A 13,011-nucleotide genomic window follows, 5' to 3' on the forward strand; every position below is an offset into this window, starting at 1 on the left:
AGTTTTCAATAGTACACACTTAATAAAATTCAATTTTAAAGTATTTATTTTTTATGGATTATTTGTAAGTATTATTTTTTAATAATTGATTTCGAAATAAAATGCTCGTTTTTTTAATTTAATCCACTTGACGCTGTACGATGTGCAGGTCCACCCATTGGCAATACGATTGCCATTAATTGGTTTATTTTGGGCTTGTCCGCCTATAACCAGACCAATTTTCGTATTACGATTTTCTTGTTTGCTGTTGGTGTTGGTATTTTTATGAACCCATAACTATTTGTCCCACAACAAGAACAACTCAATGACAATTAATTAATTGAAGATCATTGACTAGCATAATAAACATGTTTGTGTGTGCATGTGTGTGAGTAAGCGCCTTACTTATCCATTATTATTGTTGGTGGTTGATCTTTCTATAAGTAAGGAAATAATATTGAACTTGAAATTTTTTATACATTGTTATTAATTAATAAATGTATTTAAGACGTTTAGGCGTCTGCTGCAAATAATACACGCACACACACACACACAAAAACATACATACACATGTGTGTAGGATGTGTGACAATTTTTGTGTAGCTTTTGAATTTCTTAATTAATTAATGATGCGATCAATTAATGAACAAAATTATCACATGAAATAATATGTATATATAAAAAAATAAAATAAATAAAAATAACATTTTAAGAAGGAAAATATGTTAAGTGTATGTGTTATTTATAGGTATTTGTATGTATCTATGGCTTAGATTATCTTTTACATACATATCCCAAGAGGTGTAGGGTATCATATATTCAGTCCCGTTTGACTTTACTCTTTATATTTTCATATTCTGTTAAAATTCACTTACTTAATACATATTTTTTTTTATTTTTCATTTACAGCTTACTGAACATATTCTTTTTTGGAAAACGGAACCGTGAACTATTTATCGATAGCTAAAAGCTTTAAAGGAAATGTAAATTACTCGCCCCTCCCACACAGTATTCACCCAAACTAACCAAGCAAATATAGAGCACACACACAAAGGAAGTCACAAGAAAGGAACTCAACCAAAGAAATCAAAACGAAAACAATTTCAAAAGAGAAACCCAAACAGTACAAATTTTGAAATAAATTTCCCCCCCAGAAAAATACCTATCAAGCAAAAACATCGTCACAATGCCTGCTCCAATGGTGGCTATATTAAAATTATTGTTTTTGTGTGCTTTGGCACACACTGCTGGATGTTTGGCCTTACCAGCCAAGGGTATAGTTGAATCGTTTGAAACAACAACCGATCCACCAACCACGAAATCGGAATATGTTATTGTACGCGGCGAGGATTCATCAGTGGAAAATCCCCACTTTAAATTGGCCGCATCGGTGTTATTGAAAAATTTAAAGGATGTAGCTGAAGTTGCAATTCATCCATCCTCCGATGATGAAGAAACCATGGAAGAGTGTAGTAATCCTTCACATAAGGCCACATTTTCACCATATGATTACACGGTACTCTTAGGAATGTTGGTCATCTCATTGGGTATTGGCATCTTTTATGGATTTTTCCAAAAATCTGGTAGCTCCTCAAATGAATTTTTACTTGGTTCGGAAATGTCCATATTTCCGGTTACACTAAGTTTGACAACAAGTTTTATCACCGCCATTGAATTGTTGGGTAATCCATCGGAAATGTATTTCCAGGGAACACAATTTGTATTGATTGGTAAGGGGAAGCAAAAAAAAAAAAAAATGATTTTTGTTTGATAAATTTAATGATGTTGTTGTTGTTTTATTTGCAGTTATTCCCATGATATTTGTGGTACCAGTTGCTGTTAAAATTTTCTATCCGATTTATTTCAAAATGGAACTGACCAGTTGTTATGAATATTTGGGTATACGTTTTGGCAAGGAAATTCGTGTGTTGGGCGCCGTTTTGTATGTGCTGCAGGTAGGTTGAAAAACGCAAATATTTCTCTAGGCTTTCAAGGAATACATCGATTCCGGACCACACTAAAGTAATTTAATAAAATTGAGAATTTTAGATTCAGACATGTTATTAAATTTCTATAGTGATGAAATGAATCCAAAAGCTCCTGAAATAACTCTAGTGTGATCCGGAATTTATCATGAATTTTTCCCAAAGGATATTTCTTAAATGATATAGAATTGTTTTTATAAAAATATTCACTTTTTTCCAGATGTGCTTCTATACAGCAGTTGCGGTTCTTGCTCCGGCCATTGCCCTCTCAAAGGCCACCGGTTTGGATACCAAAATCGCCGTAGTCCTCATCTATGTTGTGTGTGTTTTCTATTCATCGCAGGGCGGTATGAAGGCTGTAGTTATTGCTGATTCATTCCAGGTAAGAGAATAAACTCAAAAATAAATTATTTTTTCTGTTCTACGGGTTGTATCATAAAATTGGATTGTGCGAATATTGGAACTGTGGCAAACAAATTTTTACGGGAGGTATATTTCCCCAGAAAAACGAATTACAGACACTTCGGTTAGAAAATTCGCATATGACCTTCAGAAAATCTTAAATAGGTCGGGCCGATATATAAACCATAGTCCAATCCCTGCAATGATGTCTGTTATCTTTTGAGAGCCTAGAACGTCAAATCACAACCACTTCGATTAAAGGCCTTTCAAATTAGAATCGCGGGATCGCTGTAAGCGATAGACCTATATTTGAAATTGCAAGGGGGTATATTGTCCTCTTAGAACCGGGAATATCACGTCACAGCCACTTCGGTGGGTAAATGATGCAAAAGCTTTAAATTCACCGAAATCGGAGAAGACCCTTGTATGGAGGATATACCAATACAATTTTTGATCCTTTGAGAAACAATGAAGGCAAATTTGCAGAAATTGAAAGGAACATTAAAATTGTCCATAAAAGGGAATTGGAACGAACCTATTACGGAGTTTATTTCAAAACATTGACCTACATTGAAAAATTTCTTGAAACGTCTACCTATAGACACTGCTGTTGAAAAGTGCGACTAGGTCCTTCGAAATATCTGAAAGTCACTTTGATATGGATGCTATATTAATATATGGACCACTATTATATATTGTATGCGAGGAAGTTTTTTAAGTTTTGACGGGTCAACCTCAATATTTGTTTTTTTGTATGTTTCGCACATTTTGCAACCGAATTGGCTGTAATTTAGTATTTGGGCTTTTCAAAGTGTAACAAACCTTCGAACTACAAATAATACACATTGACCCAAGTTTCGAGGTATAGTTTAGCAAGTTTCAACCGATTTTACTGTCGTTTGGAATTTGGGGTTCTCAATGGATACAAGAAATTTTTAATATAGAGGGAGTAGCCCCCATATTCGTTATATTGGGGTTGTTTGGTACGTTTTTCAAATGTATTGGCTTTAATTCGGTATTTGGCAACGTGTAGCAAACCTCCCTGCAAAAAATTATTAATATTGCCCTAAGTTTTGGTATAGCTCCCATATAACGATACTCGCCAATATTCGTTATTTATCAATACCCGTCCCCGTTTCAATATGGCTCCCATATAACAGTAAAATTATTCGATATTTTGAGGATTACAGACACTTTTCCAAAATTCACGTGCCATTTTTTATCAGTTCGAGATACTAGCCCAACCCGTTTTTCGTTCGGCCTTGGGTATTTTGAATGTCCACCTCATGGTGGAGGTTAGAAAAATTTCGACCCGTTCGGTTTTACTTGTTAAGGATTTTTAATAAAATATAATTTCTTTTCATTGATTTTTTATAGGCTGCAGTATTGGCTCTTTCGTTGGTGTTAGTGGTTGCCTTAGGTAGTTTTTACAGTGGAACTCCAGTAGAAATTTTCAAGACGGCAGCTGACAAAGATCGTTTGGAATTTTTCAAGTAAGTATTGAATCCAAATTTTTAATAAAAATAATCCAGTTATTACATTATGATCCACATGATAAGTGTGTATCTAGTATTTAAAAATATTATGTTCTTGCACCCATGATGATACCCAGTACTTATCTCTAAAAATTAAATTTCAAAGCTGCGAATGCCCTCGAAAATATGTACATTTCAAGAATTATTAAAATAACCCCTTTCCATGAACTTTTTATAAAATTCTAGATTTAAATATTGACCTAATTTTTTTTATATTTCATTAAGTTATAAATCAAAAAAAAAAAAAAATCATTTATCCTGTCGCCATTAACCGTATTTTATGTTCTTTAATGTTATTCCAAATAATTTATAATACTTCAGAATATGCAATTTTTTAGTAGCCGACATACCGCTTAACCTGTTTTTATGTTAATATTCTGATCTTTAATTAGTTTGACAGATTTTTTGTGATTATTCAAAGAATTTCTAAAATTTTTGTATTATTGTGCATTTTTTATAAAACAGGTTCATTGCACTGTTTAAAATGTAGACGAAATGCAAGATAAGATTTAGACCAGTTTTAGACACCATTCGATTTTATAATTTATTTCAATATTTTTAGAAATAACCCTATTCAACTGAAGATTTAAGCGTTTATATGAAACCTAGAGAGCCAGCACGTGCTTTTTGTCAAATTAATCGAATTTAATGTAGGCATTTTAAAGTATTTTGCACATAGACTTGAAATGGGTATAATTTGGACATTTATGAGTCTGTTTCATAAATAATTTCCTAAATAATGTACTTTTTCTTTAAAATGTGTAGTTTCGGGGTCTCCGATGAGATCCATGAGATATACTGAGAGTTTTTCTAAAACCATCTGCTTTAAGCTTCTCTTTTGGAGATGGACAAAATTATCTTTACCTAAATCGATTTTAATTAAATTCATTATTATTCCTTTATGTATAATATGATAGCCAAACGAGATTACATCGTTTTATATATGACACGACTATAAATTCTTACAAATCATAATAATTATAAACTAGCCTAACCTAATTAACAATCGCACAATTTACCAACCAATAACGCTGAAAAATTTAAATTAGACAAAATAATATAAACTCCAATTTCGGCACATAATATATCCTCAAAAGCTAGTGAAATCTACAGTAAATAACATCAAACTACAAATACATTTAAAAATTTTAAATTAAGGACATTTTCTACGTGTTCTCTTATACTTTTATTCCAGGACACCAGTGCGTATAATTAGTGTTATTACTTATACGCATTGAATAACATTCATATTTTAAGAAATTTCATACAGTTTTGTATCCATTTTAGAAGTTGACAATTCAATTATTGGGTGTTATTGTAATATTGAGTGACATTTTTGGGTTATTGTCTTGGGAATAACCAATAGAAGATTTAAAAAAATACGCACCAAAAAAATTATTGGTCTGGATCCAATAATAATTATATATAAATAAAATATTAAAGTTTTAAAAGTTAAATTCGTGTTTTTGAATTAACTGAAAAGTGCAAGTTGTTGTCTGTCGTATTCCTTCGAATTTTCATAAATTTGTTAAGAAATAAATCTTAAAATTAGGTTTGCGACATTTTGTTCATAACTAACTTAATCCTGTTAAACTTTAATATTTTATTTATAAATAATTATTTTTGGATAAAAATTAGTTAGGAGTGTATTGAATGAGATACAATAATAAAATATAATAATTTGTAGAAATTCACTGAGATGACGGCAGTTTTCTAGCAGTAGTATTGTAATTTTTGGTGTTCTTTTAAAAGGACGGTGGCGGTGAGTTAAAAAAAGCGTTTTCACTCATGAGAGCAATAACGACTCATGTTTAACTCACCGTGGATATTATAAACCGATTATATTCTTTGTTTTAGTTCCGTACCTTAGAACGTATAATTGCTGTTGTCACTTATACGCCTGTTATCACTGCTGGAATTTTTGAAAATTACTTATGCATAAATTGTTTCTGGTGGTTTAAACCGTATTATTCGCCCATGTGCTGCATTTCGAATTTGCTCGAATGTGAAACATTTTCCCAGCGCGTAACATTTTTGAGATCAATTTGGCAACTCAACCACCATATGATCAAATAAAAATAGAATCTATAAAAAATCTACTTTTATGATTTCCAATAGTCCTTTTAATTATGTTTCTTGCAGATGTGTGCACTTTATTATATCGATGTTGAGAAGATCCATGCTCCTCTTGTTTATAGGGCATCAAAAAATTTTTCTAAAGCGTAACCACTGTCTCATAGAAACCAACTATTTTGCGTACCATTTCCCCTTTTGTTAATGCTGCCTAGCTGAATTCATATGCCAAATAAAAGCATCATGGCTGGATCCTGGTCTGCAGCTGTCCACAGCTTGCACACACTTTGTCTTTCAGGACTTTCATTACTCTCCACAATATTTTACACATTGTTGTGCGATCAACACTTATATTTAAATCATTTGCCACTACCCTCTGAAACCCACCAACAGCCAGAAATCTTAAGATACCTGCTAACTGGAGGCTTTCGGGAATGGCACCCTTGTGTATGAAAGGACCCACTTCTCTCAAAATATCCATAAATTCTTATTTTAACACGTTCCAGTATCATTAGACTTTTTCTGGTAGAAACCAGGGCAATTAATAAGCCAGCAGGCATATTTTTTCTTAATTTTGTTTGTAAACAAATTGCAAATTCCAATGAAACATATGTTTTTTATTGAACACATTTCGCAACATATTGAATACAGCTATGCTTTCGAGTTGCACTTTCGCTCGAAATTGAGCACACCATTTTGCACAACATGGGAATTTAAAAAAGTATGGGAATTCAAAAACTCTCGGAACATGTCACATGGGCGATTGTTTTCATCGCGTATACGCCTATTATCATTGCCGGAACTATGATAATTCACAACTAAGTTATATTTTACTTTATTAATTTATTTGTTGTCCGTACTTTCATACGTATAATTGTTATCATTACTTATACGCATAATAGTACTACCAAAATGTTTAAGGGACACTTTTATTAACATTACTTTGGATGTTTCAATAACAATAAGGAAATAATAACAAATAAGAAATAAAAATAATTAAATTTTCTACTCTTAAGAGGCTTATCAAAATCTCAAGAAGAACTTTTAATAAACTTGTATAAAATATTTAATTAACTGATTTCTAATTTTCCTGTTTAAATACGAATATATGTAACCACCGCAGCTGTATATATAAAATTGAAATTTTCGGGTTCTCAGGATATAAAAAATCCCATACAGTTTTTTTAAAATGTTTTAATTTTTTTTTTTTCAAATATGCACACCCTTTTATCAACAATTCACTTGAGTTCGGTATAATGTGACGTTTAGAAGTCTACATCATAAATAATTCCCAAAATAATGTACTTTTTCTTCAAAAATATTCTACTTGAGAAATATGGAGATTTTTTTAAACACCCTTTTCTCAACCCATCTGCTTTTAACAGATTTTTCCCCGCCACATTTTCACATTTTTCTTTTAAAAATTTTCAGCAGATAATTATAATTCCATTCCCCCTTGTACTTTAGTGCGTATACGTTTTGTCATTACGTATACGCCTATCATAACTATTGTAGGATTTTATTAATATTTTTTTTTAAATTCTTCTCGTTTTTCAGTTTCAATATGGATCCAACAACCCGTCACACCGTATGGTCTGTGGTTATTGGCGGCTTCTTCTATTGGACTTCGCTGTTTTGCACCAATCAGGCATCGGTGCAGAAATGCATGTCATTGAAATCTTTGAAATTGGCTCGCATTGCATTGGGTTTTGCAATTTTGGGTTTAGTTGTTGTATTCTTGCTGAATTTCTATACGGGCCTAATGGTTTTCAATCATTATGCCGATTGTGATCCATTGACGGCCGGACGTATTACAGCTGCAGATCAATTGTTGCCTTTCTATATTATTAGTACCTATGAACATGTTTACACGATGGCTGGTATATTTGTGGCTGGAATTTTTGCAGCAAGTTTGGGGTAAGTTGCCAAGACATTATTCTCTGTTTTTGTTGTTATTTATATAATTTTCTATTGTTGTAGAACTGTTGCTTCTGCCTTGAATTCGTTGTCAGCTGTGACATGTGAAGATTTGCTGGTAAATGGCATGAATATTAAAATCTCCCCCGATAAGGGAGCCTTATATGCCAAATGGATGTCCTTGGGCTTTGGTATTCTGTCCTTTGGTCTGGTATTTATTGTGGAACGTTTGGGTGGTGTACTGCAAGCCACCTTGACTTTAAATGGTCTGATTGGTGGTGTTACCTTGGGTCTGTTTGTTCTGGGCATTGCCTTCAAGAGTGCCAATACCAAGGGTGCCTTCTATGGTGGCATCGTCTCATTGGTTATTGTCATTTTTATTGGTGTGGTGGCTCAAATTTCCAATGTCGATCCTGAGGATCTGCCATTGTCTGTGGAGAATTGTGATTGTTTGGTGAATGCAACACAGACATTGATTTCCTCAGCTGCGGTGCGCAGGGAGGCTGTGGAAATTGCAGAGACTGGATTTACGTAAGTTGTGCTTGATTCGAAATGTGGAAAAATTGAAATTTAATATTTTTTGTTTCTTTTTTTCTTGCAGAGACTGGCCCATATTTAAACTCAGCTATATGTGGTATTCCATGATAGGCTGTCTACTGACACTGGCCTTGGGACTTCTGATATCGTCCATTGTGAATTGTGTACAAAAGCGTCGCGTATTGAAAATCAACTCAGCCCAGAATACATGCCATATGAAAAGGAGTTACGGAAGTAGCGATTTACCAAGAGATACCAAAACCGTGCCAGCCTTAGTCGTCCCTACACAAAAACCACAAAATCCTGAATTGGTCCAAGCCATCGCTGTAGAGGCTAGTGGTGGTCATGTAAACCATGCCATACGTTTGGATGATGAATAATAATATTATGCACAAATAATTAGAATACTATATTGTTTTTTATTATTATTTTTGTCATTAAGACAATTTATATTCAATTGTATTCACCACCTATTACATTTACACCCCGAGATATTTTAGCCCCAAAAACCTGTATTTATTTTTATGTACAAATTACCTCGTAGTTTTTAGTTCACAGCTGAGGTCCATTTCCTCCATATATATGAAATGGAATCGCTAAGTATTTTTTATCCCATCCCCATTCCTCTGTAGTCAATGAGGTCATTCTGTATCCTCAACAAGTGATACACCCAATCCTTATATAGTGATAAGATTTTTTTCTGTCTCTCTCTCAAACAACAACAAAAAAGTAATCATATACTCGTTTACATACTTTTGTAGTAACTACTTAGTTGTATTTGTATTTGCACCAGTATTTATATCTGTATGTACGAACAAGTTCCGCTAGGCTTGTCCCTTAGTTTAAAATATAATCATGGAAATCTTTTTTACGATTTCATTTAGAAAAATTAATAACGATTAAAAAATAATATATATATATATATATATATCGAAAATGCATGCAAATCTAATTAAATAAATAATGCAAAAAATAAAATGAATAATAATTGGTTTTATTGCGGGAGGATATGGGGGCTGAAAAATGGTTTTCAGCATGAAAATCAGTATAATAATAATATAGCGTGATGAATTTTCCCCGTAAACCTACAATAATTAATGCAATTTTTTTCAATAATTTTAAGTATTGCAATTGGAGTTTGAAACATATTGAATTTTTTTACTTTACTTAACCACGTCTTAACATAGAAAATTAAGAGACAGTTGCCTCCATATCTGAATACTACACGTCAATTCTTACCATAGCAGAAATCTAGCTCTTTACTAAATTTAGTACCATTTATTACATTTCGTTATTTTGTAGTATATATTTCCAATAATAATTAAAAGTTTTTTAATTCGAGCGCTATTTGCTCACACAAATGCAAATTTTATTAAATGTAGTACCATTTAGTACACATTTGGTATGTTCCAGTACTTTTTTAACAGTAAAGCTAGTAAAAGGGAAACTATTTAAAATCGCTCTCCTAGTACAAAATAATTTGAAAAGTGCGGGAACGCAAATCTAGTAAATATGCCCAAATTGGATGGTAATACTTTAAAATCAACATAACTCAGTTGGCATTCCTGTTTACCATTTTTACTCGGACACATTTTTCGAGTAAGAAGTTTACAAAACGAACGCCATTTTCTTTTGCATTCACCTAAATTTGATTAATTTTTTTTACCAGTTTTATGGGTTCAAAAGCGGGATTCGAGAAAAACGTACTAATTTCTAAAACTTTTACAGTGAGCAGCAAAAGTCATGGTACCCCATACAAATAAAAAAAACATTCAGTAATTACTCAAAAAATAATTTGCAAAATTTAAAACAATTATTTTTATTATATGTATTCACTCCTATACTACAACAGGGGAAAGTAATATTTCATTTATTTGTTCCAACAAACCATAAAAAAATCGAGAACGTGTCAAATCCAAATTTTTGAACTGCATAAGTCATGGTACCCCTGGTCACAGCTGATATTACACATCATTTATGTGATAAAATCGTTTAGTTAAATAGGTGGAAACTATTTAGAGTTTTGTCAAATTCTCTTTTAAAAAATAACGGTACTTTCCACATTTTCAAAAGCATTTGCTTAGTGCATCAAGCGAAAGCAAGTATTTTGTTAAAATGTCTAGAAAATAACTAACTATTGAAGAGCGAAAAATAATAATAATTTATTGATCATTTAAACACCAAAATTCAACTCTGTTGTAAACATTTGAAATTAACGGCTAACTATGTAAATATTTTGTAAATAGTACCAAAAACTACATCTCTGATATTACTACATGTTTATACAACCAATACTAGATTAGAATCTCGCTTCTTAAATGTAGTACTTAAGCATACCCAAATTTCTAGACTTGGGCAATCTAGTTCACTTAGCGGATCGATCTTTCTCGTTCCTTTTTTAAAAAGGAACTAGTTCCTTAATGTAGTTCCTTTGCTTCATATAGTTTTTACTCCATACAGTTTCTTTTGCTCCATATAGTTCCGACTCCTATATAGTTCCTTTGAATCTCTCTCTCTCTTTCATCGTTGATTTTTTTTTTGTTTTTTGCTTTTTCCATATATAGTTCCTTTGCTCCTTATAGTTCCTTTGCTCTTTATAGTTTATTTACTCCAAATAGTTCTTTGATCCACATAGTTCCTTTGCTCTTTATAGTTCCTTTGCTCCAAATAGTTCTTTTGCCCAATATAGTTCCGACTCCTACATAGTTCCTTTGAATCTCTCTCTTTCATCGTTAATTTTTTTCATTTTTTTGTTTTTCCATATATAGTTCCTTTGCTCCATATAGTTCCTTTGATCCATACAGTTCCTTTGCTCTTTATAGTTTATTTACTCGAAATAGTTCCTTTGCTCCATATAGTTCCTTTGCTCTTTATAGTTACTTTGTTCCATATAGTTCCTTAGATCCATATAGTTCCTTTGCTCCATATAGTACCTTTGATCCATATCAAAGAACAAGATCAAAAAGGAACGATATCAGAAAAAGCAATTATATTAATTAAAGAGCTGGAACTAGTTCCCATCGTTCCTTTCTCGGAATAGTTCCATTGAACTAGTTCGTTCCGGAACTACCCAACTCTACAAGTTTCAATAAAATCGCTACATTCCGAGTCTGGACCCCCCGACTCTAATTCGTTTAAGCGAATACTGAAGGCTTAAGATCATTACCCACGCTTGTCCAAGTTGATGGACTCGGATCATAAGCTGGTAGTAGTTCCTAAACAAGGAGTAGCCAACATTATTGTAAATCTTGTTGTTTCGAGTTTCTTCAATAATTAATAACCACGAAATGGGAAAATCCTATTCCGAAATATGTAAAATGATAAACATAACCAAATCAGCAGTCCAAAAAGTGGTTAATCGATACAAAAAAGATAATATAATTGAAAATAAACCGCGATCAGGCCAGGAAGCTTAACACCAGAGAAGAAAAAAAATTGAAAAGATCCATTTAGCAGCGCTCCTGAAATCGCTGCAGTCTTAAAAGAATCATTTGGGAAAGCAGTTTCAGCAGACACGGTACGTAGATGGATCAAGAAGTGTGGATTCAATGCTCGCACTGCCCGCAAAAAACCACTTGTTAACAAAACAAACTGAAAGAAGCGTGTCGAATTTGCAAATGATTATAAAACGGAGGGGTGGAGTAATGGTATGGGGATGCATGTCAGCAACTGGTGTTGGCAATTTGGTATTCATTGAGGAAATAATGAATAAAACAGTTTACATGAATATTTTGAACCAAAATTTGAATCAAAGTGCTGAAAAACTCAACATTCGTAATAATTATTACTTCCAAAAGGACAATGATCCAAAACATACTGCTATTGACGTTAAGAATTAGATCGTATACAATACACCACGCAAGCTGATAACACCTCCACAAAGCCCCGATTTAAATCCTATTGAGCATCTAGATAAACGAATCCGAAATTATACAATTTTCAGTAAGGCCCAACTCAAAGAAATACTTCTGACAGAATGGGGTAAATGATCGTCGGACTACACAAAAAAACTTGTGTACTCAATGCCCGAACAATTGAATGAAGTTTTAAAACTCAAGGGATATCCTACCAAATGTTAAGTAAGCCAATTTAATTGTAAAAATTAAGTAATATTAAATAATTCATTATTTTTCTCCAGGGGTACCAAGACTTATGCTGTGCAAAAATATAGGATTCCAGCCCTATCGGTTCACCCTAAATCCAAATTGTACCAAATTCAGTGTCATTTAGGACAGATAGGAAGAAATTTCCAAAACTTCATCATACCCCAATCCTACATCCTAAGAGTGATCCTGATTCCAAAATTGAAATCCAAAATTAAAATTGTAACAAATTTAGTACCATTTAGCACGCATAAGTACGAACTTTCAAAGCCTACAATCGTTGATTTCTAAAATTAGCCATCTATTGGACAAGCGAATAACTATGCACTGTGGTTATTTCATATGTATTTAAAATGTCCTATAAACTGTATATGGTGAATATGATAATAAATTTAGCAATGACACAAACCACAACTATTCATGATTATAGGAACGTTTTAGTAGATGGCGCCCAAATGCAATAAAAAAATAATTAAGATA

The 13,011-nt window shown here is 32.7% G+C and overlaps 1 protein-coding gene across 1 annotated transcript; it reads left to right on the top strand.

Moving 5' to 3' along the window:
• Nucleotides 1-1,155: 1,155 nt before the first annotated feature.
• On the top strand, nt 1,156-8,808 carry LOC133321646 (sodium-coupled monocarboxylate transporter 1-like). Its single transcript, XM_061530729.1, has 7 exons — nt 1,156-1,709; nt 1,786-1,934; nt 2,185-2,346; nt 3,744-3,859; nt 7,532-7,891; nt 7,955-8,422; nt 8,493-8,808. Exons 1-7 carry the CDS (start codon nt 1,166-1,168, stop codon nt 8,806-8,808), a joined length of 2,115 nt encoding a protein of 704 aa, XP_061386713.1. The 5' UTR covers nt 1,156-1,165.
• The last annotated feature ends 4,203 nt before the right edge of the window (nt 8,809-13,011 follow it).

This window comes from Musca vetustissima, unplaced genomic scaffold (assembly GCF_032173495.1).
Source record: "Musca vetustissima isolate MV318-11 ecotype Yass unplaced genomic scaffold, APGP_CSIRO_Mvet_v1 utg58240, whole genome shotgun sequence".
Lineage (NCBI taxonomy): Eukaryota > Metazoa > Arthropoda > Insecta > Diptera > Muscidae > Musca > Musca vetustissima.